A 26,947-nucleotide genomic window follows, 5' to 3' on the forward strand; every position below is an offset into this window, starting at 1 on the left:
AAAACGTTTTACATTTAACTTTGTGAACCCTACAAAAACCATGCTGTTTTGTATTGTAAAATGAGATTATTTGGTCAATTGCATTATTTTTAATCATGTTTTTGAGACATGATTAAACAGTAGTTTGATTTAGTAACTATCAGGTTTATAGTTAAAGGGTAACTACCATTTTTCTGTCTAAGTGTCTGATGGGAACAACAATCTTTGACATTGGTCCAGTATTAAGCAAGACCACTGCAGTCGGCAGCGGCGAAACAAGCTACAATGTAGCCTAACAGGACAATTGTCCAGCTTGTATTTACCTTCACAAAAGTGCTTGTTTTCTTACTGACAGGCTCAGATTCATATTCTAAGTGTCTGACAACATTATGGAAAGGATCCCTACAGAGATAGACCTTTTAAAACCTCTTTGACACCTTTCTGTTTAACCAGAAACAGCTCTAAGGTCACTAGCGCTAAACCCAGCAGACTCAATTTAAAAAAGCAATACTTTTAGCACGTATAAAGACAAAATATTTTCACGTTTAAATTGGTAAACTATGTGTTTATTTCAACCAAAACTAGAGTTGTGATGGTTGGAAAAGTGGAAAGACGACCCAAAACGGCTTTTCATAGTTTTATTTTGTTTCTGTTGACTTTGAATGAAGTGTATTTTACAATGCTAAAATTACTGTTTCTTTACATGGAGTCTGATGGGTTTAGCGAACGCAATTTGGCGGATGTTTTTATGTTTAAAAAAAGGAACTTACTCTTTAACATTGAGGTCGACCTCCTTAGAAATCCTTTCCATAATGTTGTCAGACACTTAGAATATTAATCTGAGCCTGTCAGTGGCAAAACGAGCACTTTTGTGAAGGTAAACACAAGCTGGACAATTGCCCTATTAACTTACATTGTAGCTTGTTTTGCCGCTGCCGACTGCATCGATCTCGCTTAATATTGGACCAGTTTCAAAGATTGTTGTTTCCATCAGTCACTTAGACACAAAAACATAGGAAAATAGGGTCCAGGTTGAAAAAAAACGGTAGTTACCCTTTAACTGTATGGGCCCTATTTTAACGAACTGAGTGAACAGCATGAAGCACATGGCGCAGGTATGTTTAGGGCGTGTCCAAATCCACTTTTGCTAGTTTGACTACTGTACTTAGTATCTTCATTAATTCATCGGTGTGTTTTGGGCGTAACATGCAATAAACCTTTTTTCTGATGGCGGATTTGCACCGTAATATTTTTATTTGTAATCTTTTGCATGTTTGTGTGCTGCTGCGCTTCCCTGTGTGTGCACTGTGCGCACGCTGCGCATAAGCCTAGGCGCATTTTACTAATTAGCTGTTAAAATAACAATGAAATGCTGCGTTACTGATTTTAGACCAGGTTTCTGTTGGTCAATGGCGCGATCACTTCCCGCTGCCTCAAGATAGCAACACGCCAAGAATGCACCTGAACACACCTCCCTGTAAGACCAGCATGCCCATTGGCGCACAGATGGGCGCACGTGCATTTGCTATTTAAACGACGGTGGGCGCTGGACGTTATAAATAAATCAGCACTTAAGAAGACTAAATGTGCTGGAGGAAAAAAAGGTCAGTGGGTTTTCTCACAGCTGCACCTTTGAAATAAATGTCCTGGTTTGGTTCAGGAGTCGAACTCTGGCTGCTGCTCCATCAGGATGGAGGTGTCGTTCCCTCTGCTGGAGGTCGGATCCAGGCAGGAAACTCCCAGAGCTATCAGACACAACCACACCTGCAGCGCGCGCGCGCACACACACACACACACACACACACACACACACACACACACACACACACACACACACACACACACACACACACACACACACACACACACACACACACACACACACACACACACACACACACACACACACACACACACACACACACACACACACAGAGAGATCAGTCAATCAATCAGTCCATTGATCAGACAAAGATCACACATTCAGTAGACTATAAGATTAGGGCTGAGCAATTCATCTTTTTTAAATCGCAATCACGATTTGAAAGAATGCTGCTGGAATATTGTTACATATCACAGATTGTTTACAGAAATGACCTATTTTCAGTGGATCTTTCATTTATCTTGTATAACTTTATTTAACATGACGGTAGAAGGTGCAATATGTAGATGCTGCTATTGAACTGAGGCAGATTTACAGGAAAATACTAATATTTACTCATTGGAATTGTTGTTTTACAATAAATGTTCTGTGTTTGTGTTTTTAATGTTCCATGCTTATTAAAAGAAAAACACCTATTGCTGGCAATTCATATCTATGTTCTCATCCTAGCATAAGATAATATAGAGCAGTTTGATGGTGTCTCATGTTATAATGCTGCATGACATGTTTTATCTGTGAACAGTGAATATTGAACATTAGCTAAACAAAAAATCGCATATTGAATCGTTACTGTAATATAGAGAAATATATAGATTTTTTTTCCCCAAATCGTTCAGCCCTATATGCAGCGTTCAAATGGTGAGCTGTGCTGCTGTGTGATGTGATAATGTTTTCTTGTCCTTTATAACTGTATTTACTGAATTAAAGTTATATACAAAAGAAGTAGTCCAGCATGCACACACAGGCTACAATAGTACATTTAAAGTATAAAATAATAAACCACAGGAATTATAATATTAGAAGAAGTTACACGTTGATACAACAAGATCTTGCGAATGAGTATAGTAAATGTGCGTAGACCAGGTAGCATTCTCTGATTCTACCTTCTGACATTATTGACTATGCTGCCTGATAGCTGGAGATTAAGTAGCTGGAAAACAGCTTTAGCTACACAGTGGAAGAAGCTAGATATGCTCCGCTAATATCACCTACCAAATATCCAACAAATAACAGGTATGCTATGTAGAGGAACGCTGCCAGCACATACAGCCACACGCTGTCGAGTTCCGTCACATAGACCACGACAAAGTACATGTTGATGGCACACACGATCAAGATCACCAGTCCTCCTCCGATCTTAAACACTCTGCAGGAATAAAAAGAGAAAGAGCGTGTTTTAAGGAAATACAATTATCATTTGTCTCTATACTTCGTGAGGTAGATTAACTTACAATCCGTTGGCAAACTCATTCATGAGAGATGGCAAACTGGTGAAAGTGAGGATGGGAATGAGGGCAAATGGCAACTGTGAGAGAAGAATGAGCATATCACATATACATAAACACATTATAAAAGAAAAATGTAGTTTCTAAAATTTCATGAGGAGTCAGCAATGAACAGGTATTTCAAATCACGGTTAAAACAGATATTTTTCTTACTGTACACAGGAGAGGGATTGTTCTAAGAGGAGTTCTTAGTAATGACAACAAAACTGTCGGCGCGCCCACATCATACAAGCCTTCTGTGATGGCTTACCACCCCCACCCCTCCTCCACGCAGTTGCTAGTAACCAAGGAGGACACAGAGGATTAAAAAAACAGGATGGACTCTTCAGAAGAGGTAATTATATGTGCTCGATTTTCTGCGCGTGAAAGTCGCCGGACTACACCATTTGGTAAACGCAGCTATACTAATTTTCAACTAATTTGGGAATGGCTTGAATGTAACGGTCGTTCGCACATTGCGTCGTTAAAGTACAAAAGTTATAAACACTTTATTTATTGTGACTACATTATTAAAAACAAGAAAAAGAGCTGTATTAGACTGTGAGATTAAAGAGATAGTTGGGATTTTTTTAAAGTGGGGTTGTGTGAGCTACTTCGCCATAGTCAGTGTGTTAGCTACAGTAGATGGCGTCGGCACGCCCCCCAGTGTGGAGAAGCAGGCAGGAGAGTACCGACACGGCCATCTACTGTAGCTAAAGGCCGTTTTATGGTTGTGCATAGAATCAACATAGACCCTTCTGCGTATACGCCGGACCAGGCCTGACGTGCACCTCTCGGAAAATGTAACTACACGTCGCAGCGACGCCCGGACGTGGCTTGGTAGCGTTGCATTTCCCCCGACTCGTTTCCTGGTTCTCCTTCTCCATAAACAACGTGAAATCAAGGAGAGGGTTAACTTTACCTGCTCCAGATTTCCCACTTTGGTCAGAAAACACAGGGGAGACACTTTGTTTCTCTCACTATGACTCTAGAGTTGCTACTCGCTCCGAAGCTAATCGCCGTCACTCTCTCACTTCTCCCTCGCTCTATCACCCACTCCCCACACACACACACACACACACACACACACACACACACACACACACACACATGCCGGCTCGACGCACACACCAGCGCACAAGTATAAACATCAGGCCACTTACGTAGGCTACGGCGAGAGCTCTGCGTGGAGCCTCCGCAGAACCATAAAAAGGCCTTAACACACTGACTATGGAGAAGTAGCTCACACACCCCTACTATAAAAAAAATCCAAACCATTCCTTTTAAGTTGGTTATTTTAACAAGTTGGAACTGGTTCCAGAGTGGAGCTACCTATTGAAACTCAATCCTACTCGCTTGTATATTTTAATTATATTAATGTCCTCCTTTTTGTATTGCAGGTTATAAAAATAAATTGTCATGCACTTCACAGATTAAGTGCTGTGAGATCAAAAGGTTTTCTAAAAGGTGACATATGAGAAAGATAAAGCATGCCAATGTGGAGAGAGGTGTCAGTGAACCAGGGTAAATTCATTTCACAGGGGACAGAGAGAAAGAAAAGAGACGAGCGAGACAAAGCGAGTGCCTTCTTGTTGCAGGAAACATCCAGTTATTACCCAAACTCCCGGACAGTTCAGTGCTTGTGTTTCGTTTTTCACCCTCATAGTGTTTTAAGACGTTCTTGTGGCAGCGATAGAGGCAGTGAGGTTTCCTGTTTCCTGTACGGGATTCTCACACCGCCTCAAACGAGAGCTCAAAACACACCGACACGTCTGATCTCCGTTACATGATTGGCCACCGCTGCGTGACGTGGGGTTGTGTTTCTCCAAAAGTTGAGTTGGTCTCAACTTTTCGCCGCAGGCCCGCTGCGTTGTTTTGAATGTCCCCCTGCACCACCCCCATTCAAAATGAATGGAAAGACCTGCGTTTTGGCAGGACCGTCGGACGTCGGACGGCAGTCTGAACGCGGCCTAAGGCAGAATAAGGCGGGCCACGAGGCACGTCCTGACGTCAACACGTCTAGCGGATCCGATCTACCATCTACGGTGAACCACTGCCTGACCTGCATGCTCTGCAGCACGTTGAGGAAGTCGTTCATGCCCGTCAGGTGCTGCACGTCCTGGAAGATGGCCACCAGCAGGGTGGGAGTGATGGCCATGGAGCGGGTCAACAACACCCGAGCAAAACGCGACCAGCGCAGGTTCAAGAAACCCTGAGGGTCAGAAAACACAGAGTCTGTGACATTTACAAGAAAACGGCACTTGTTTGTGAGAGCAAAGCCTTTAATGTGCATTTCATTACCTCGCTTAAAGGTCCCATGACATGTTTTTTGGATGCTTTTATATAGGCCTTAGTGGTCCCCTAATACTGTATCTGAAGTCTCTTTTATATAGGCCTTAGTGGTCCCCTAATACTGTATCTGAAGTCTCTTTTATATAGGCCTTAGTGGTCCCCTAATACTGTATCTGAAGTCTCTTTTATATAGACCTTAGTGGTCCCCTAATACTGTATCTGAAGTCTCTTATATATAGACCTTAGTGGTCCCCTAATACTGTATCTGAAGTCTCTTTTATATAGACCTTAGTGGTCCCCTTATACTGTATCTGAAGTCTCTTTTATATAGACCTTAGTGTTCCCCTAATACTGTATCTGAAGTTTCTTTTATATAGACCTTAGCGGTCCCCTAATACTGTATCTGAAGTCTCTTTTATATAGACCTTAGTGGTCACCTAATACTGTATCTGAAGTCTCTTTTATATAGACCTTAGTGATCCCCTAATACTGTATCTGAAGTCTCTTTTATATAGGCCTTAGTGGTCCCCTAATACTGTATCTGAAGTCTCTTTTATATAGACCTTAGTGGTCCCCTAATACTGTATCTGAAGTCTCTTTTATATAGACCTTAGTGGTCCCCTAATACTGTATCTGAAGTCTCTTTTATATAGACCTTAGTGGTCCCCTAATACTGTATCTGAAGTCTCTTTCCCAAAATTCAGCCTTGGTGCAGAATTACAGCCACTAGATCCAGTCCCACAATGAGCTTTCCTTAGGATGTGCCATTTCTGTGTCTGTAGCTTCAAATGCTATTGAAGAGGAGAGGGGGTGCAAGGTGGAGGGTGGGGGTGTGGCCTTGACCAACTGCCATGCTTCGCTTGTTTTCAAGCCATGATGTCTCTCTCTCTTTCTCATGGGTGGGCCAAATTCTCTGGGTGGGCAAAGCAGAGTAAGGGGAGGTAACCTTGCTCCTTATGACCTCATAAGGAGAAGATTCCAGATCGGCCCATCTGAGCTTTCATTTTCTCAAAGGCGGAGCAGGATACCCAGGGCTCGGTTTACACCTATCACCATTTCTAGCCACTGGGGGACCATAGGCAGGCTGGAGGAACGCATATTAATGTTAAAAAACAGTGGCATTTTCATGCAATGGGACCTTTAAATTAATAAAGCCTGATTCCACAAAGAGGTTTCTGAGGACACAACTTAATGTAAAAACAACTGACTGATAGGGGATTGTGACAAAGGTAAAAAAAACAGGGCAGACATTTCCACTTTTTGTGCTACATGTTGAGTTTTTTGTGCACGGCTGATTCCTCCCTCCCCCACTGACCTCCATGACAAACTGGCCGGAGTACGTTCCGGTCATGGTGGAGCTCTGACCAGCTGCAAGGATCCCTACGGCCCAGATGTAAAGCGCTGCCGGGCCGAAGAAACAGCCGAGCACCACTCCCTGCAAACAGAGAAACAAAACAACAGCGTTACAGTCACCAGACAACAAGTAAAGTCCCACGGTGCTTCAATAAAAACAGGAGGGCTGTGTGTAATGTAAAAGGGGTCACTCATAATGAAAAAAAACTATTATACTTCTTTTCAGTGTCACGTTGTAGTCTTGGGGTCTCATAATAGGTTTACATGCTTTGACGTTCAAAAAACATACAATGTTTCTCATACTGCCCATTGCTACAGCTCCTCTGTCTGAAACATTAGGCTCGTTCGAGATGAGCTGTGCCTCGCCTGTAAAGTGGACGAGAGCAGGCGGCAGAGGCCGGGGGCGGTGACAAAAAGCCGAGGTCAAGTCAGATAGCATACAGACGATTCCAGCGGCCGTCAGGCTGAACAGGAAGTCACACTCACATCCCGTTAGGTCCAATTTCCGATTTAATAAAATGTTATCAGACCCATATATGAGCATGTACACAGTCTCCAGTTGTTTTCATTATGACAGAGTAGCTGTGAAAAAGCTGATGTTAAAAACAGACTGTAGATCAGGGGTGGCCAACCAGTTCAGCATAAAGAGCCACAAAAAAACACACACCATAGCAAAAAGCCACTTCCAGATCTAATGAAAGTCATAATACATAGCAGTTTTCATAGGTTTTTTTTTCTTACTTAGATTGACTCAGTGGGAAACCTGACAGTCTTTGTTATCCACAATCCTTTTTAGGTCTGGTTGTACTCTGTTGTGGCCACTCTTTCACTCATTTGTCACTAGAGGGGCTTTCAAACAATCAGCAGTAAAAGGGTTAATGAGTAAGGTGATCTATGGCCGCTTTTTTTCCTCAGGTTGCAGAATCTGTCCATAAAAAAAACTCTGCTGCATTATTTTTTATTTTAAAATAATTGGCAAATGCATCATTCAAATGCTTTTTTTTTTAAACTTATCTGAAATGTTTCAAAAAGTAAAAAAATAATCTACCAATAAGACAGCCCCCAGCCACACAGTAAGAGCCTCAAAGGAGCCGGCAAAGAGCCGCATGTGGCTCAAGAGCCACAGGTTCGCCACCCCTGCTGTAGATGATCCGTAATCTGACCAGATTTAGTCTCTCTGATTTTTAAACGTAACTATCAGCCACACAACATGTGTTCTGTCCAGAATAAGCCTTTAAATCAGATAAATAGCAATTAAAACACCGATTCAAAAACAATAACAAGTTTATATAAAATGTCATCATGTTGGGTCCATTCTGAACCAATCAGCTGTTGGATCAGCTGAGAGCCAGGCATTTCCCAGCATGCCCTGGGTCCGCGTGGGTCTTGCAGTCGATCTCGCGAGGTTATCGTTGCCCACGTGTGCATGACGTCAGAGCAAGTCGGGATCAAGTCGGACCCAAATCTAACCGGCACGCAACGGGCGGCGATCGCTGGTGATCGATTCTACGCAGACCTGGCTCATCTCGAACGAGCCTACTGTCTGAGCTCTTGGCCCCCGCCTTCCTGAAAAGCCCAGTCTGCTCTGATTGGTCAACCAAATTCAAACAAGCCTATGGGCGGGGCTGTGCTTGCTCAGGCAGCACCAATGGGCAGCACAGATGAAAAACTAACAATAAGGGGCAGGTGAATACCCCAATATGGCGCAATACACACTTAATGTCTGGTAGCAAACCTTTTGCTTGTAAGCAGTGGAGGTACAGAGATATTTCTACTCTAGACCAGTTATTCAATGACAAAGGTATGTTGAGTTTTGATCTGAGGGCTAGTTTCGAGGTCCCCAGGTCATCCTTTTACTTTTATCTTTGCTTAAGATCAGCCCTAAAATGTTATGGAGTGCCATGGGGAAACAGCCTTGGGGCGCACCCAGTCATTAAATGTTTTTTTGATCTCCCTGTGAGAGGATTAGTGTCCAAGATTTATGCTAAGCTGTTGCAAGTATTCACGGGAGTACTCCCAGTAGTAAAGAAATGGGAACGAGAGCTGAGACCTGAGGGGAACACAATTAATTGGGAGGCAGTTTCGGACAACATTTTCCACTGCTCCAAGAACCCAAATCACCAGTATATCCACTTCAACATATGTCATAGGACATACTGGACTCCTCAGAAGAGATACATTTCGAAAGCCATTCCCACCTAGGGGGTAAGCTTCGCTTCAGAACTCGAACCTCCGATGGCGCCATTTTGTTGCTACGAAGCGATCACCTCCTGTTAGCATTTCACTGACCGACATTTTTTTTTTACGTCACTTGACAGCAAATAACTTTACATCTGAAGCGTTTAAAGACTCTATTTGTCCATTGTTTATTTCTAAAGAAACACGACAATGTATAAAAGGCTCCATTACCTTGTACCTCACGTTATGGCTCCGTAGCAGACGTTTTTGTAAAAATAGGCTAACGATTGTGTCATAACCAAGTGACTTACTGTCGCACAGTAGAGGAATTACCGTATAGTACAGGAGAAGCTCACAGGCAGTTTCGACTTACATTAGCTGTTTAGGTTTAATTACTAATGTCAACTAGCATGTTAGTTAGCAATAATGCCCATTATTATAAATGTGCCCATGTTATCTCCTTACATATACCTACACTCTCCTTCTCGGTAAGATTGGGAATGATTGAGATTTCTCTTGGCACAGCTACCAGAAGACTTACAACTTTCAGACACGTTGCTCACGTCACATTTACGTTGTCTCTGTCAGTTGGAGGCTGCGCAGTAAAGGAAGAGATCACCGGAAAAGTGCTTCTAATATCCTTCACTGGTCTCCGTCCAGAGCAACGGGGTCTATTGGTCCATTATATATATGTCAATGATTCCCACTCCCTATTGTACGTTCTGTCAACCTAAACAAACTGGAACTTTCCTGCATATGGTCTAGAGCAGTGTTTCTCAAATGGGGGTATTTGTACCCCTAGGGGTACTGCAGGGGGTACATGAGATATTTAACAAAATGTTTAATAGTTACAAGGCTGTTGTCCAGAACATTGTTCCTCTTTATGTAGAATTGTTTTTTTTGTACCAAAAATGTGACATTTGTGTCGCCTTCTTTGGACCTAATCTTGCCTTACTTCCTTCTTCTTTTTTACAGTTTTTGTCTCCTTTTCTCATTAGCATTTAAATGTTTTTTTCAGTTACAAGGCTGTTGTTCTAAAGTAAATCTATCGCTGACAGCGCTGTACTGTTCCTGTTTATACAGTATACACTTTTGAACTGAAAATGATTAGCACTGGTCAGGGGGTACTTGGCTTAAAAAAAACAATTCAAAAGGGGTACATTTTTGAAAAAAATTTGAGAACCACTGGTCTAGAGTGTGAACAGGTGCAGGTGGAGTTCTGGCATAAAACAACATCAATACTTAATGACGACTCTAAATTACACCTGCTCGGGAGACAGAGGAAGATTTGGCTAGCCGGCTCAACTGCAACCAAGAAAATGATATGCTTGTTCTTGTTCAATTTGTGTTTCTCTGTTCTGTGCACCATTTGATACTACCTGGCACATATTGTGGAATTTGTTCTGTATGTCTGAATGATAAATGGTGCTAATAAAAAATGTATCTCAAAATTTTTTTAATCGGCCTCTTAGCAATTCTTAATAGCAGGAATGGCCCTTTAAATGTATTAAATTGATATCACCCAATCAACAAAACTTAAGCCAATCTAAACTTCCCCCTTTATTAACAACAGCTCTGTAGTTGTAGTAGCAACAGTAACAGACACTTCAAACTTACCCCTTTATAGAGGTTCACCTCCAGAGTTTGATTGTTCAGAGGGAATATGTCTAAATGAGGACTTCCTGTTTGATTGCAGACACTGTACTGGAATGGAAAAAAAATTTTTTTTTACTTCCAAAAGACGGCTTGAAATTTCACTTCTGTTGGATTCTAAAAGTGGGCGCAGAGCTACTCACCACCTCTTGGTTGGTGCGTCCGTAGAAAGCCTCGGCGAAAACAGCCACCACAAACACGTTGATGAGGAAAGAGACGAACAGCGCGACGGTCGACTCGATGAAGAAATATTTGTTGGCCTCTTTCACTTCTTCCTTGTTCGACCTATCCACTTCTCGAGACTGACGAGGACATTTGGACACTTAATGACTTGCTGATACGTGAAGTTCCATACAGTTGATTAAGAAGAAAAAGGGGAATGCTATAAATTAGGGCTGCACAATATGAAGAAAATATGCCATATGCGATATTGTGTTGGATATCCCGATAACGATTGTAACTGCCATCAGTTCATTAACATGCATTAGATTTCACTTATGTGGTATGTAACTTCAGTACAGTTATTATATAGTTTATGTGTATAAATGTTATGTCTCTACATAATGTTCTGAATAGCTTGGGGCGGAACTAATTTGCACGTACACTGCCCGTGGGACGCAGTTTGATGTTACACAACATTATTTTATTGAACACATTGGACAGTGTATTGAACATAAAATGCACCACTAAAAAGACAATTACAGTTACAGGGTTTTTCCTGTATAGAGGAATTTTTGGCGCCCCCCAAAAGAGGTTTTAGCCAGCCCCAAAGGAAAATCACCAGCACCAAAATGATAAGAATTAAGAGAAAAAATAGCTCTATGAATGTGTTTAAGAGCAATTCACCAAACAACAACATAAACTTGTGATAATCTCAGTTTTACCGTCCAAATTCTGGCTGTACCAGACGCTCCCGGTGATTCACTTAAATATATGTAATTTTATTGTTTTGTTAATTGGGGTTTCATTTACTCAAGTATAATATACATTCTTGTTTATCAAATTGTCAGAAATAACAGGAAAATGTAGAGATTTCTGTCAAATAAGGTAACACAGACTCGTGTTTACTGTACGCGGACCAATCATGCTTACTGTCTTGCGTAGTCCCCACCCCCCTCCATTCAAGGCCCATTCAGAGCCAGGAAAAACCCTACCGAGTTACATTTTAGAGTGCAGTTTTCTACCGATATTTTCTTTCAACTGACACAAAAAGAGTGTCTTGCGCGATATATAGTGCAGCCCTAGTATAAATATCCAGCAGGCGATCGCACCTTGACGAGAGCAGAGTGGAGGTAAATGTTGTGAGGCATGATGACGGCTCCCACGATGCCGACGGCCTGAGCCAGCTGAACGGGGCCGCAGCCCTCGCAGTACGGCACGAACATCCCCTTCAGCAGCTGGCCCTGGTCTGGACTCACTGTCACATACTGCCACAGAGAAAGCAGCGCATGAGGACATGTTTATGATATGCAAATGAGGAGGAAATCAAGAAGGAATCAATCCAGATTTGGACACAGTGTAACCAGAAAGTTGGCTCAGAACAGGAAGCAGTATGGAACAAGCAGAATTAAAGTGTTTCATAGAGCCATCTCAGATCTGATGTAAGCAGACTAAGTCAAGACCAGGTCAAAACAATTAATCAAATTTTGATTTTGGCTCCTAATGATCACAAAAACAATCTTGCACATCATGTTTTGCAAGTAAACTTATTTATAACATTACATTTAGCTGACGCTTTCATCCAAAGCGACTTACAATTGCTATATATATATATCAGAGGTCACACACCTCTGGAGCAACTATGGGTTAAATGTCTTGCTCAGGGACACATTAGTTGATGCATCACAGTGGGATTTGAACCCCGGTCTCCCAAACTCCAATCTCCCGTGCCAAAGGCATGTGTTATATCCACTGCGCCATCACCACCCCAATAACAATAGTTTATTTTGTTCGTGTTCTGAATGAGGCACACACTTTCACCCATCCCAAAGGCTAAACTCACTTAGCCACCTTTTAAATATATTTGTTATATTGTTTATTATTATTAAGGGAAATTTTACAGTTCAAGGCGTGTCCACTGTTTTGCTAAACTAATGACAATTCCCTCAGCCTCAGCTTTACTTTGTGCTTTGGTGCGAATTAGCAAATGTTTGCATGCTAAACTAAGAGGGTAAACATGGTGAACATGACTCATTGAGCTGAAAGCCCCGTGATGTAGTACAGCCTCACAGAGCTGCTAGAACGCCTGCAGAGTCTTTGTCTTGTTTTGTTTTTTTAATCTGGATTTTCTGGTTTTTATTGTTTGTGCCACTTCCTTATTTCAACTCGCTGAGGGCAAATTCATAGCCATAACCCTCGAGTGGGAATGAGATCAAATGTGTTCGCTGTTGTTTTTTTTTACGTGTGAAATTTAGGTGCCGTGACATTCGTTTTATCACCAGTGGTTATTTTCTCCATCAGATTTTTAAAGTATACGATTAGCCACATTGTGGGTGTGCAAATAGGATCGTTATACTGTCCGTCATAGTGTGTCTTATTCAGTACTGTTGACCCGCGCAGGACTGTTAAGTTAAGATGTTTTAACAAGCTGACTAACAGACCGAAAAAACACAGACATGGGTGGAGGAGAAATGTAAATGTTTGCACCTCATATCCAAAGGTGATGGCCATGATGGTGATGAGCAGACCAAAGAAGGCTTCCAGCTTCCTGAGGCCTGCAGAGACAGAAACAAGGATGTTTTATTTATCTATTGTTGTGGTAGCGAGATGTTCCACTGTGAGAGTACCACCGCAACTTACCGTATTTGTCTAAGAAGAGGAAGACAAACGTGTCGATGATGGTGATGAGGACGCCACCCCACAAAGGGATCCTACACACACATATACACACACACACACACACATGGTGGAAATAATCAACACAAAATCATCAATATCAATATCAAGCCATTTTAAAGGTCCCATATTCTTTTCATTTTCAAGGTCATACTTGTATTTTGGGTTTCTACTAGAACGTGTTCACATGCTTTAATGGTCAAAAAACACTTTATTTTTCCTCATACTGTCTGTCTGAATATACCTGGATTCACCCTCTGTCTGAAACGCTCCGTTTGAGGGCCTGTCTCTTTAAGACCCCCTCCTAAAGAAAGCCCAGTCTGTTCTGATTGGTCAGCGTTTGTGGGTCTTCCACATTTGCTCTCTTGGAGTGTCTGCAGCCGGGGAATTACTGTATCGGCACTGTAGCAGCACGTTCTACCTATATATATAGTAAAGGTTGACCGATTCATCGGCACCGATAGTTGATTGGTGGAACTATCGTTATCGGCAAAAATCCATGGCGATAGTTATTCCTGGTTGCGTCCGTTGCTGGAGCGGCTGAGAAGCGCACGCTGTCATTCATTACACAGTACGCGAGAGCTGAGAAGGGTCTGCTGGCATCATGCATTACAATAGCTCCTCTAGAGGCAAAATAAAAACTATCACTGATGCCTCGTGTTGTTTATTCTCGACACGTGTTACTGCGCGCCGCACAGAGAGCACATGCTGTGCGACATCAGATGCACGTTTAAGCATCGACAGCAAAAAGGTATGTATACAGTACATTTTGTTATATCATTATAAAGTTATTAATTTGTTGAATATATGCTGCATTAGTAGAGAAAAAACAGCACAACAGTATGTTTGTTTACTTTCGAGGCTGAGATGACGCTAAACATTAGTAGTAGGCTAACTAACCTCAAGCGGTTAAACACTGACAAAAATGAACGAAAGTCCAACCCAAATCGTCCACGATCCGTCTAGTGGCTGCCGCTGGAGAATTGAGATGTGTAGAATCGACAGCGCATTCATTTTAAAATCCTCAGCGGAGGAGCATCAGCAACTGCCCGAAAGCACGGTAACGTTATATGGTGGAGCGAGATAGAGAGTGAGTGAAGAGAGGCAGCGCCCAGCAGCGCTAGAACAAAGCCGTAACTCTTTGAAATAAAACGTGTTTTCGCCGATTCATCTCTAGAAATGCGACTGTAGCGAACATGTCACTATCACTAACGTTATCCACATTTATATTTACACGCAACAAATTATATATCCAGCTTCAAAAAAGTCTAAAAGTCGGAAGTTAGAATGAATGCATTGTGCAGAGTGGTTGCTATGGAGACGATACACAGTGTTGAGTTCCGTTGCTCTGATTGGTTGTAGGTCTACATTGGCATACATTTGGGCCTTTTTTGAAGAAATGTAAATAGTTTGTCCTTTATATGAATTATAATGCTCATTATGTTTATTTTTGCACTGGATGACTCCAAATATGTAGGATAACTGTTTTAGACAACACACATGCTTGTGTAGCATTGCTATGGGTGTAATATCAATAAATATGACATTATTATTTTGATTATTGGCAAAAGTGTCTGGACTTTTTTTGAAAAAATTTATGTATTTTGTCAACTGTTTTATCCAGTATCAATTCTAAATACTATTGGTCGATTAATCGGTTATCAGCAAATACGGCCCAACCTAGCTATCGGTATCGGTAAAATCCACTATCGGCCGACCTCTCATATATAGTATAGTTGTGACATCCCAACCATACAGAAGTCCTGACGGCTCATTTAAAGACACAGTTTCTGAATACAGGCTGTGCGTATTTCTCTGTAGATTTAGCATTTTGATACTACCACCGTGTTTATATAGCACCTTGACCTGCTTTAGAATTAAAAGAGACATGGAAGTCTCGCTTTTTACAATATGGGACCTTTAAGGCACAGCAGCTTTAAATGGATGTTGTGTCTGTTGACCACCTGCCGGAGGAGAGCAGGTTGAAAGCGATGGCACAACCGATGACTTCCTGCATGTCTGAGCCGATGATGGCCAGCTCCACCATCAACCACAGGATGATACGAGGCACCTGGACAAACCAAAGGACACAGGTTAGCGCCATGAGATATTAAGTTCCGTTTCATGTAACAGAATGGCTTCAGTTCCCGCTGCGTAAATATAATATCTATTCCGAAGCTGTAGGGGGAGCTCTATGGAGAAACCTGCGAGCAAAAAGTGAAGAAATGGCCAGAACTGCATAGCGCCCCTTTAATTAGCTTTGTAGCAACTCATTTGGCAATGGCTTGAAGTTAACGGACGTTCATTAATATCAAAAAAGTTACGCACTAAAGCTTTAAAATGTAATGGTTTTTATACTAGCCATTACCACATCCTCACATGTATCCATTACATGTTTCTACCACACCCTCACATGTATAGAGAACATCTACTGTAGGTAATACACTATGGACATTGGAGAAGTAGCCCATACAGCCCCACTTCAAAAAATCTGAACTATCCCTTTAAGAAATTGTTCCATTCATAATGCTCCCGACATTTTTTCTCACATGTTTTGCAGCCTCTTAAATGTGTCCAGCAGAAACACAGTAGTTAAGCTCCAGAGAACAAAAGGGTGCTCACATGATTATTTTTTTAACCATGCGGTTAACAGTTCTACTTCAGGTATGAGGGAAGCAGAGAGATTTCTTTACACAATAATTCGTTAAGTCACTCTGGATTTAACTGTGTATTTAAACACATTTTCTCACAGTTTTACTATGTTAGGTTCACATTTGGTTTTAATAGAATGTTTGGATCATATAATCCAAGGATTACACCTAACAACAGAGCTCAATGCTGGTTATGCAATGAGGCAGTTACAGTAAATAAGGATTACTTCTGCTCACAGCCTCTCAGTTCTGCAGACCAGTTCTGCATTGCTGCTGAGTACTGATGAAGCCAATCACTCATAGGGCTGCGCAATATATTGTCTTTTTATCAACATCGCGATAGCAACTGCCGCAATAAACACATTGCGAAAGGCTGCAATATATCGCGAAAGACACTCTCTGTAGAAAACCGCAATTCTTTTCAATTTTTTAGCAGAATACTGAAAGCAGCAGAAAGACAGAACTGAGTACACTTTAATATCTGTTTATTTATCTCAAGTAATATAGTTAGGGGAATATTCAACCTAATATCGCATCTTGCATATTTTTCTCCTATCGTGCAGCGCTATAGAAACAGAGAACGCAGCGAGTGTTAGGAGGCGCTGTAGATATTTCCTGCCGACAGCTGAGATAACTGCAGTCTCACCGTGTGGTACTGGCGGTTGCAGACTTCGGCCAGGTGCATCCCCGTGACGACGCCGAGCCGCGCCGCCAGCCGCTGCAGCAGCAGGCCGATGATGGTGGCTGCCAGCAGCACCCAGAGGAGCTGACAGGACCAGAACACAGTCAGGCATCATCATCTGGCAATCAGCCGCCTTCATCCGCTCAAACAAAGGTCAATAACATTCAGAGTTTGTAAAATGATGTTAACAAATAGTTTAAAGTGCTCATATTAAGCTCATCTTCAGGTTCATAATTGTACTTAGAGGTTGTACCAGAATAGGTTTACATGGTTTAATCTTTAATCTTTCTGTTGGAGATGGTAAGTCCCTTTGGGGTGGACTTTGGGCTTTTTCACTTTGTAAACCTATAACATGCACAAAAAAGATAAATAACACAATAAAGGTGAGGAAAAAAGTCCAAAAAGCACAATATGAGCACTTAAAAGTTTGTAGTTCCTGTGAAAAAACTCTAATTTGTGAATGTATTTAGCAAATTTCACGTGCACATTTAGGGCTGGGTACCGAATTGCCTCCATAGTATCGAGTATCGAAAAAAAATAGTCATTACTAGTCATTCAACACCCAATTTCAATACCTAAGGAGCAAATCTCATCAGAGACAGTAAGCCAATAAGCATGCAGCATGCTTCTACCAATATCTAATAATGTCTGTGATTGGCTGTCTGACACACGTCGTAGAGACACGCAGGAAAAACTCTACGTTACACACAAATGGCTCACGTGTGTTGTTGTATTTTGAGAGGCTTGACTAAAGCGTGCGTCACATAGTTGTACAGGCCCTAAAAATTGATAATTGGTAATGTAAAATGTTGTAATTTCTTTTTGTTAAAATGGATTTTATAAAATTGGTATCGAAAAAGGAACTGGTATCGAATTCCAGGTATAGGCATAGTACATTTTTTAACGATACCCAGCCCTACCACAAACATTTTTTTTTTATATCAATAGACCTTTTTACAACAGATATTTTTGACCTGATGTAGCAGGTAAAACACATTTCTTTAATAATAATAGTAATAATAATTTATACTTTATAATTATATTAAAATTAGAGGATGGCTCAGTTCCATCAAGTGTCCCAGTAAGCTATGAAAGTGAGTCAGCATGCACGTCAGTACCAGAACCCTGAAACTGGGTCTCCGAAATTTGTTTTTGAGTTCTATTCATTGGTTTTTACATAATTTTTAACCCTAGACTTTTAGTATTTTAAGTTTTGACTGTTTTATTGTTGTAATTTAGCAAAATGTTTCAATTTTGCTATGTGAAGCACTTTGGGGTGCATGTTTGTATGGCATTTTCTATATAAATAAAGTTGAGTTGAGATGTTATTTGAATCTGTACTCAGGTGTTTACAAAGGCACTGAATGTCAATTTGTAAATGCATCATTTTAGCCCTCCGTCCAGACTTAAAATGTGTTTTTCTCACCCAAAAAACAGAAAACAGAATGTTTCCAAAATGATTTCCATAGTGTAAAAACCTCAAAACGCTAGCTTGGCGTTTTAATGTGTACGTGGAAAAACAGAGCTTTCACAAAACAAGGCCGCAAGTTTGGTGGGTGGCTGTCTGTGTGGCACTAAAGTGAAGAAGGACTTTCTGGCGCCTCAAACCTCTGTGATCATTCGTTTTAAAGATTTAAAGATCATTTTTTGGGGGGCTTTTCCATTTATTTGATAGTGACAGTGGATAGACAAGAAAGGTGGGAGAGAGATGGGGGATGACACGCAGCAAAGGGCTGCAGGTCGGACTCGAACCTGGGCCGCTGCAAAGGAATCAGCCTACATGGGGGGGCGCACACTATTACTGGGTGAACTAGGGGTCGTCTCTGATCATTAATTTGAAATGGCAATATAACCAAATACACAGAAAAGTGTCACAACGCCGACATCTGTTTAGACATTTTTGCTCCTTTTCCTGTTTTCCAGTCAACGTCATTCCCCAGCTGCCCTACAGCTGATCCAGACTACCCAATAGAGACAACAAAATCCATCATCATCATCAGGCTGTTCCTAATCAACTAACAAAGCAGTTTCAGTTAGTGTAGCCCCAAGCATTACTTTAGTTACCTTGAAGCCAGCTTTAGCACCAGACTGCAGGTCGGACTCAATGTTACCTGGGTCCAGGTAGGCGATGCTCATCAGAAATCCCGGCCCGGTGAAGGCCCACAGCTTACGGAGACTGAACGCCCTCTACAGGAGACACAAATACAAGCTGTTCAAAGAAGGTAAAGTCCGCACTACAGCTTAAAGCTTTGGTGCGTATCTTTTTGATATTAATGAACGTCAGTTACATTCAAGCCGTTGCCAAATGAGTTGCTACAAAGCTAATTAAGACCATCGGTTCCACAAAACTCTCTCTGGATTTCTCAGTATGACTATTCAGAAGATTTGGCGTCCGGCGACTTTCTCCCGCAGAAACTCGAGTGAAGATAATGACCTCTTCTGAAGAGTCTATCATGTTTTTTTAATCCTCCGTGTCCTCCTTGGCTACTAGCAACTGCATGGGGGAGGGGTGGTGCGCGATCACGGAAGGCTTGTATCATGTGGACACGCCGACAGTGTTGTTGTCATTACTTAGAATTCCTCACAGGGGCGACAGAAACTACTCACTATAGCTTTAATGCTCCGGAAAAATACTAATACGCACAACTGGTGCAAAGTCATAGAATGGCTCTGAACAGATCCACGCTCCCTTTTAGGGGAAAACAATCCCGCGTTCCCCATAGACGACAACAGCTTAAACGACAGAGGAAATTGTAATCGCTCCAAACTTTAACTTTAACAAACTTGAATTAATAACTATGCCCAAAAAGCTGCTGAGTAGTTTGTTGCACCAACAATACATCCAAAAACCCCGGTCTTCGATTTGTCCTCTTGCCATGTCCTAAAATAGATCCTGATAGATGGGCTTTGGCTCCAGGCTATAGACCAGACCGGTACCGCTGATGCTCCCTATGAGAGGGAAGAATTGCGCTGTCACATCAGGAGAGAAAAAGGAAAATGCTGTTGTGTAGCGGGTTAATCAAGACTTTCCCGCTGATATATGAGGCTCATAAGAAACGTGAATATTCTCAGTCAGTGTGGTAAATGATGCTGTTGATAGTTACTACTGATGGATAGCTAACGTTAGCTTTAGTTGGAAGCTGCTAACAGTTTAGCAGCATCAGACTGTCGTCTCCAACTAAATCCCAGCTTATAGATCGAACAGTTGGTTATTAATGACAGTTTGATTAATTACAATTCAAATTCCTAGCAGCTCACTGCAATCAAATACGCTTGAGTAAGGCCAAATTGTGGGCCGAAAAGTTGTGTGCCTTATTTGCAGTGTTAAAGTATTTTTCCGGAGCCGTTGTGCGGACTTTACCTTCTTTGAACATTTACTTTTTTTGTCCCGCACCAGCAACTACATGGAGATGCACAACATCATCTTTTTTGAACAAAATACAAGCTGTAAAGGCCCAGACTCTCCAACGTGATTATCGTCCGTCGGACAGTCTGGCGAGGTCGGTGACTCAAGTCTGTTTGGGGTGTTCCAAGCCGTCGGCTTTAATTTGGGCCGATTTGACTTGTTGAATCGCCCAGTGGGCAGTCGGACTCAATGACCAATCTGATTGGTGGAGTGCCGGCCCTTGACTAGCGAATCAGTGCACTTATGTTAAAACACTTACCGGAAATGACGAGCGAGATGAGCGGGACGAAAAACTGATTCAGCAACTGCACGGCCTATTTCTCGCTTAAACATTTTTCAGAAACATGTTTACGTAAAATACGAGATTGTATTCCGAACGAGCCGCCATTAATGGTCGGCTCTGAAATTCGGGAGAAGCCAGACCCACGTAACGCGTTTTCATTTTTTGGGCGACAATACAGATTAGCGCCACCTGCAGTTATGGAGACGTGTTACGTTTCGCACACGTGCAGAATGTACTCTCAAGTCGGCGTCGCTTCGGTGTGTCCCGAGGCACTTTTTGGACCGACGGGGGCCGAATGGTCAGTCTGACTGCCTTTTCACACACTAACAACTTTACGTATACTGCACGCTGATGGTTCTCAATCCAACAAAAAAAAAACTATCAGCGGTCTATAAAGGAAATTGGCCCAACTTTTAATACAGGTTTTACCATGGAATCATGGATTACCTGGCCGCCCTCCTCAGGAACAGGGACCCTCTGTTCAAAGTAAGTACTAGAAACTGGTTCATTATTCTGTTTCTGGAGGAAGACAGAGGACACTCTGTGTGTGTGTGTGGTCTGAATCGCTGCCTTCTCTCGCTCCACGTCACCGGCTGAAATACGACAGAAAACACGTTTCAGTGACAAGAAACTAATCCTTATAGGGATTAACATCACACACAAATCATACACTGCAGTAAACACACACACACACACACACACACACACACACACACACACACACACACACACACACACACACACACACACACACACACAACGCCACAGTACACACACCCCTGACACTTTGCTGACAGATAAATACACATTTCTTTACAAGTCTGCTTTTACAGGGCTCGTAGCCTGAATTCACTTTTATCAGTGATAAATAAATATTATTTAAATTTAAATTTTATATTTATATTATAAATGTAGCTCCATGTATGCTCAATGTGTTTAAACTGTTTTTAAATTGTTGTTTTTATCATTGTTTTTGTCCCACTAGCTTCACTAAAAGTAAAGTTGGTTTTGAAACGTGCTTTATAAATAAAGTTTATTTTTATTCAAATGACAGGGACAGTGTTACTGTATAAACACCTTGTTTTTACACTCTAATTTGATACAGAAATCATGGAAATTATGACCTAGGGAAAAAAAACCCTGTCTGAGATGTCAGATGGATAGATAGACAGTCAGACAGACAAATAGAGAAACAGACAGACAGACAGATAGACTGACAGAGAAACAGACAGACAGATAGACAGAAGTATTGCCCTTTATATATCTAGGGCGCTAGATAGAAGTACAGCTGAGGGTGATAGGAAGTTTTATATTAGTTTTGTATGTTTTTAGTCACAAACTGTAATATTGAGCATATTAAAATTCTTACCTGATGATGAAGCTAGAATTATGGTCATACAAAGTAAAAAATTTAAATTGAGTATGCTACATGGTACTTTGTAACCATTTACTTTAAACATGCTTATTCCATCTTGTGAAGGGCTCGTTGTCTCCAAGTCTCCTTTAGAAACAATCCGACACATTGTACGGGTTGGGACTAAATCAAAATGCCCTTATCTTGAATGGCAACATGCATTTAAAATGAACGACGCGTTTAGACCGACTAAGGTCTTCATCAGGGTCATTGTCAGCAGTAGCTTTTTAGTAGCCACTTTCAACATGCTCTGAAAAACTCTTTCTTGCTATTTTTCCCTTTTTGCCCATTAGGCTAAAGCACATTTCTCTGATTTTATTCAGTTTTTTTGTATTGCTTATTGTTTTAAAATGTAATTCTATGTGTATTTCTTTGCCTATGAAAAGCACTCTGAATTGCCTCTGTGTTTGATGTGCAATATGTTGTGGACGTGTGTGTGATGTGGACGTTTTTCTGGGTCAAAATTTAAAATTAAAGTTTATTTTTCTGTCGCTTTTTTCCAAGTCTTTTGTCACTTATTCTGTTTAGTTTGTTGATTTCTTTCTGCGCTGGTTTTTTGACGTTTTTGTGGTTGTTTTTTTCCACTTTTTGAACCTTTTCCCCGACATTTTTGTCATTTTTTTCAACGTTCTTTTATCAATTTCTTTCTTCAAATACTATAAAATTAAATAAAACACCCAAATTCAATAACAGTAATCAACGGATAATTTATTTTACTTGTAAAGAGCGTTGCATGGAACCATCCACATTATTTATTTGGGACAATTTGGTTAAAGTAAAACCCAAATTTTTGATAGAAAACTGTAGAAACTTTAGCTGCCTTCTGCCTTGTAGATGTCAAGTGAAAACTCTGAGCTGGTGTTGGTGCTAAAGGAAAAGTCAAAGGATCACTAAAGTCCTCAGGATTCATCCTCTGGTCCCTGTGAATATCTAGGCAAACTTTCACACTAATCGATCTTATAGTTATTGAGATATTTCGGGACCAAAGGGGTGGACGATGGAAAACTAGGACCGCGCTCTAAACATCCACAGTGACAGTCCCTGCTGAACAGACAGATGGGGAGTATTGGATGAACAGGGACTCATTAGTAATCAGTGGTGGAATGTAAACTAAGTACATTTACTACACTTACTTACTTACTTACTAAGTACTACACTTAATACAAATGTTGAGGTAATTGAGTCTTTTCTTTTCACGCCACTTTCTACTTCTACTCCGCTACATTACAGAGAGAAATATTGTACTTTTTACTCCACTGCATTCATCTGACAGCTTTAGTTACTTTACAAATTAAGATTTTTGAACTCAAAATATGATGTGTTTTAACAATATAACGGCCTGTAAGTCCAGCTGAGATGATTAGACCATTAAAAAAAAAACTGTTTGGATCCTTTCCAGTCTCTAAAAGGTGAGGGTTTTTCTGAATCGAGTACTTTTACTTTTAATACTTTAAGTACATTCTCCTGATGATACTTATGATGCTTCAGCGTCATCTCTCTCGACACACAACAAAAAAACAAAAAGTGTCGACCAAACAAACGTCCTCACCCAGTCCTCCAGTCGGTCCTGGCTCCTGATCTGTGGGAACACTGGGAGGCAGAGAGGAGATGTGGATGTTCTCAGGAGGGGGGGCTCTGACTGGAAGCAAACAAGTCATTACACTCAGATTATAACTCGCTTTACCTGATCACAGTGTACACAAAACAAAATCCTTCGCACAGAGACAGCCATGAGAAAAAAAAGTGCAAATAGAATCTTCAGCTTATCGTTATTGTTAAGGCTGATTTATGGTTCTGCGGAGGCTCCACGCAGAGCTTTCGCCGTAGCCTACGTAAGTGGCCTGAAGTTTATACTTGTGCGTTGGTGCATGTGTTGATTTTTAGGAGAACAGCAGTGCCGGCATGCGTGTGTGGTAGAGCGAGTGAGAGAGTGTGGGTGATAAGATTTGGAGCAAGTACCGACTCCAGAGGCGTAGAGGGAGAAAGTGTCTCCCCTGTGCTTTCTAAACATGGTGGGAAATCTGTAGCAAGAATAAAGTGCCCATATTATGCTTTTTGGCTTTTCCCCTTTCCTTTATTGTGTTATCTTTTTTGTGCATGTAATAGGCTTCCAAAGTGAAAAAGCCCAAAGTCCACCCCAAAGGGGCTTACCATCTCCAACAGAAAACACTGTTCACCAACTGCTCCAGAAAGCTCTATCGTAGTCCAGCCTTTACTTCCAAGGACAATTCCGGCGCAAAATGACCCTAGGGGTTAATAACACGTGTACCGAGTCGACCGTTCTCTGGGATATGTTTTCATGCTAATCGAATGTGACCAGTTTTAGCGCAAACTGCTAATTAGCTTATAACGCTAGTCGTCAGGGCATGCGAAAGTAAAAAGAAATCGCTATTTCTATATCACTAACAAGCTCAAAATATCACCACACTTCCACAGTAGCATAACGAAGGTCCCTACATGTAAACCCAAGAATTGAGAACTCTGTAAGTGTACAGATTATTAAAAAGATAGATTATAAAGACAGTACCGTTCACGTATACAGGCAGGCGCCATCTTGGGAAAACAGTCCAGACCAGTCGAACGCCGAACGGCGTGTAACCAGTAACCAGTAAAGGCTATTTTTATAGTCATGCGTAAAATCAACGGTGTAGCCCCGCAGACCGCCGCAGACCCCTCTGGGTCTACGCTGGACCCTACGCCGTAGCCTGACGCGCACCTCTCGAAAAATGTAACTACACGCAGCGACGCAAGGTTCTCCTTCTCCATAAACAACATGAAATCAAGGAGAGGGTTAACTTTTCCTGCTCCAGATTTCCCACCTTGGTCAGAAAATACAGGGCAGACACTTTGTTTCTCTCACTATGACTCTAGAGTTGCTACTCGCTCCAAAGCTAATCGCCGTCACTCTCTCACTTCTCCCTCGCTCTATCACCCACTCCCCACACACACACACACACACACACACACACACACACAACGGCTCGACGCACACACCAGCGCACAAGTATAGACATCAGGCCACTTACGTAGGCTACGGCGAGAGCTCTGCGTGGAGCCTCCACATAACTGTAAAACGGCCTTAACATAGCTCAAGCACGGAGTTCGTCGTTCGACTGGTCGTGCCTGTTTTCCCAACATGGCGCCTGCCTGTATACGCGAACTGTCTGTACACTTACAAAGTTCTCAACGCTTCGGTTTACATGTAGGGACCCTCATTATGCGACCGTGGAAGTGTGGTGCTATTTTGAGCCTTGTTAGTGATATAGAAATTGTGATTTCTTTTTACTTTCGCATGCCCCAGACCACTAGCGTTATAAGCTAATTAGCGGTTTGCGCTAAAACTGGTCACATTCGATCATTCGATTAGCATGAAAACATATCCCAGAGAACGGTCGACTTGGTAGCCATGTGTTATTAACCCCTAGGGTCATTTTGCGCCGGAACTGTCCTTTAAGACAGAGCCCCTCTACGAGACCACAAGATTAGTTAAAAACCCGTTTTAATAAGTTTTCTTGTCATTCCTAAAGAAATCTGCCATGAATCAAGTTGTAGCCAACTGGAGACAATCTGCGCACCGTTGGTAATCCAGCCTCACTTCAGGAAATAAAAATACAAATCACAGCAAAACAGCTGCTTCCTGTGAGAACTTTATAGGCCTATTATATTATACCACAGGAAATGATGAATGCCATTAAGCATGCTGAGGTCAATACGAACTTTGTTACGCTATAAATCCTTTTTAAAATCTTATCAATAAATCAGGGGACATGTGAGGGGAAGTGTCAACATTTGATAAGAACAATATAAACTGTGGTGGACGAAGTATTCAGATCGTAAAAGTAAAAGTACCAATACAACAAAAATACACTGCTACAAGTAAAAAAGTTAAAATCCTCCTTAAGTAAAAGCACAGAAGTATTAGCCGTAACATTTACTTAAAGTATCAAAAGTAAAAGTGCTCATTTATGCAGTAAAATTATATATTATTATATGACATTATTAGATTATTTATAGTGATGAATCTAAGCATGTTACTGCTGTAGCTGCTCGAGGTGTAGCTAGTTTGAAATGCTTTATCCAGTTAGGCAGGTTAGTCCCAACGGTTCTCAACCTAGGGGTCGGGCCCCCTACAAAGGGTCACCAGATCCATCTGAGGGGTTGTGTGACGCTAAAGTAGACAAAGTTCCCTGCACACAAATTTGTATTTTGAAACGCGACAAGAGACTCTGCTTTCTGTAGGAGCTCACAAATAAATCTTAAATCTGAAAAAGTACAATATTTCCCCTCTGGAATGTAGTGGAGCTGAAATATGAAGTAGCATAAAATGGAAATACTCAAGTAAAGTCCAAACGTGAGCAATTGTGTCAAATCAGTGGGGTTCCCATTTAATATACTCCACTGCATTTAGCTGACAGCTGTAGTTACTTTACAGATTAAGATTTTACATCGGCCTACAACAGTTTCTTAATGTAAAATATTAATCTTAAATAATAATGAATTCATCTTAGAGTCAAAAGTATAAGAAATCCAGTGCAGCAGAAGTAGAAAGTACCATAACGTGGAACAAGTACAGTAGGTCTACGAGTTGCTTTAATATTTACTTAAGTACAGTAGGCTACTTAGGTAAATGTACTTAGTTACATTCCAGCAGCTGCCGCCGGGCTTCACTAACAGCAGCAGTGCACCAGACATGAATTGAAAGTGTCCCACCTGACCGCAGAAATGACATCTTCTCATCAACCGTCTCTTTAAACTCTGTGAAAACTTCTCAACCACCAGAGGGGAACCGACAGCTACATTCCGGGGATCTGGGATCTGGGATCTGATCGTCCTGCAGGTTTCCAGAGGTGTTTATGGAGAGCAGAGCTGGAACATCCGGACGGCAGGTTGGACATCGTCCCTCCGACTCAAGGGTTGCATTACCGGACAGGTGAGTAAGGAGGAGAGGGGGGGAGGAAGAGGGGGGAGGGAGGAAAGGAGGAAAGGAGGAAATCACCTGGTGGACAAAAGTCAACGGCGACTATTTCACATGAACCCGTTGTCCTCCTGGCTCTCTCCCGTGAAGCGGTCTGAG

General features: G+C 41.6%; 1 protein-coding gene across 3 annotated transcripts; it reads right to left on the reverse strand.

Moving 5' to 3' along the window:
• Positions 1–1,462: 1,462 nt before the first annotated feature.
• LOC114559207 (natural resistance-associated macrophage protein 2) lies at positions 1,463–26,947 on the reverse strand. 3 transcript variants are annotated; one of them, XM_028583744.1, is made up of 17 exons: positions 26,870–26,947; positions 26,584–26,779; positions 23,423–23,512; positions 20,907–21,052; positions 18,835–18,957; positions 16,735–16,854; positions 15,402–15,508; positions 13,402–13,472; positions 13,249–13,316; positions 11,874–12,029; positions 10,746–10,904; positions 10,567–10,653; positions 6,734–6,853; positions 5,189–5,338; positions 3,094–3,167; positions 2,855–3,008; positions 1,463–1,743 (listed from the first exon to the last, which is right to left on the reverse strand). In XM_028583744.1, exons 2-17 carry the CDS (start codon positions 26,600–26,602, stop codon positions 1,636–1,638), a joined length of 1,752 nt encoding a protein of 583 aa, XP_028439545.1. In that variant the 5' UTR covers positions 26,603–26,779; positions 26,870–26,947; the 3' UTR covers positions 1,463–1,635. The 3 variants fall into 3 exon arrangements, with proteins under 3 accessions (XP_028439545.1, XP_028439546.1, XP_028439547.1); XM_028583745.1 differs by lacking the exon at positions 26,870–26,947 and having other exon boundaries at positions 26,584–26,806; XM_028583746.1 differs by lacking the exons at positions 1,463–1,743; positions 3,094–3,167 and having other exon boundaries at positions 2,967–3,008.

The sequence above is a fragment of the Perca flavescens genome, chromosome 7, assembly GCF_004354835.1.
Source record: "Perca flavescens isolate YP-PL-M2 chromosome 7, PFLA_1.0, whole genome shotgun sequence".
In the NCBI taxonomy this organism is placed as follows: domain Eukaryota; kingdom Metazoa; phylum Chordata; class Actinopteri; order Perciformes; family Percidae; genus Perca; species Perca flavescens.

Bases quoted from the DNA above. Each gene is read 5' to 3' on its own strand.
- LOC114559207 (XM_028583744.1), bottom strand. The intron at 21,053-23,422 runs GTGAGGACGTTT...GTCGTATTTCAG, and splicing joins AGGACCGACTGGAGGACTGG to CCGGTGACGTGGAGCGAGAG. The intron at 5,339-6,733 runs GTCAGTGGGGGA...TCTGACCCTCAG, and splicing joins CCGGCCAGTTTGTCATGGAG to GGTTTCTTGAACCTGCGCTG.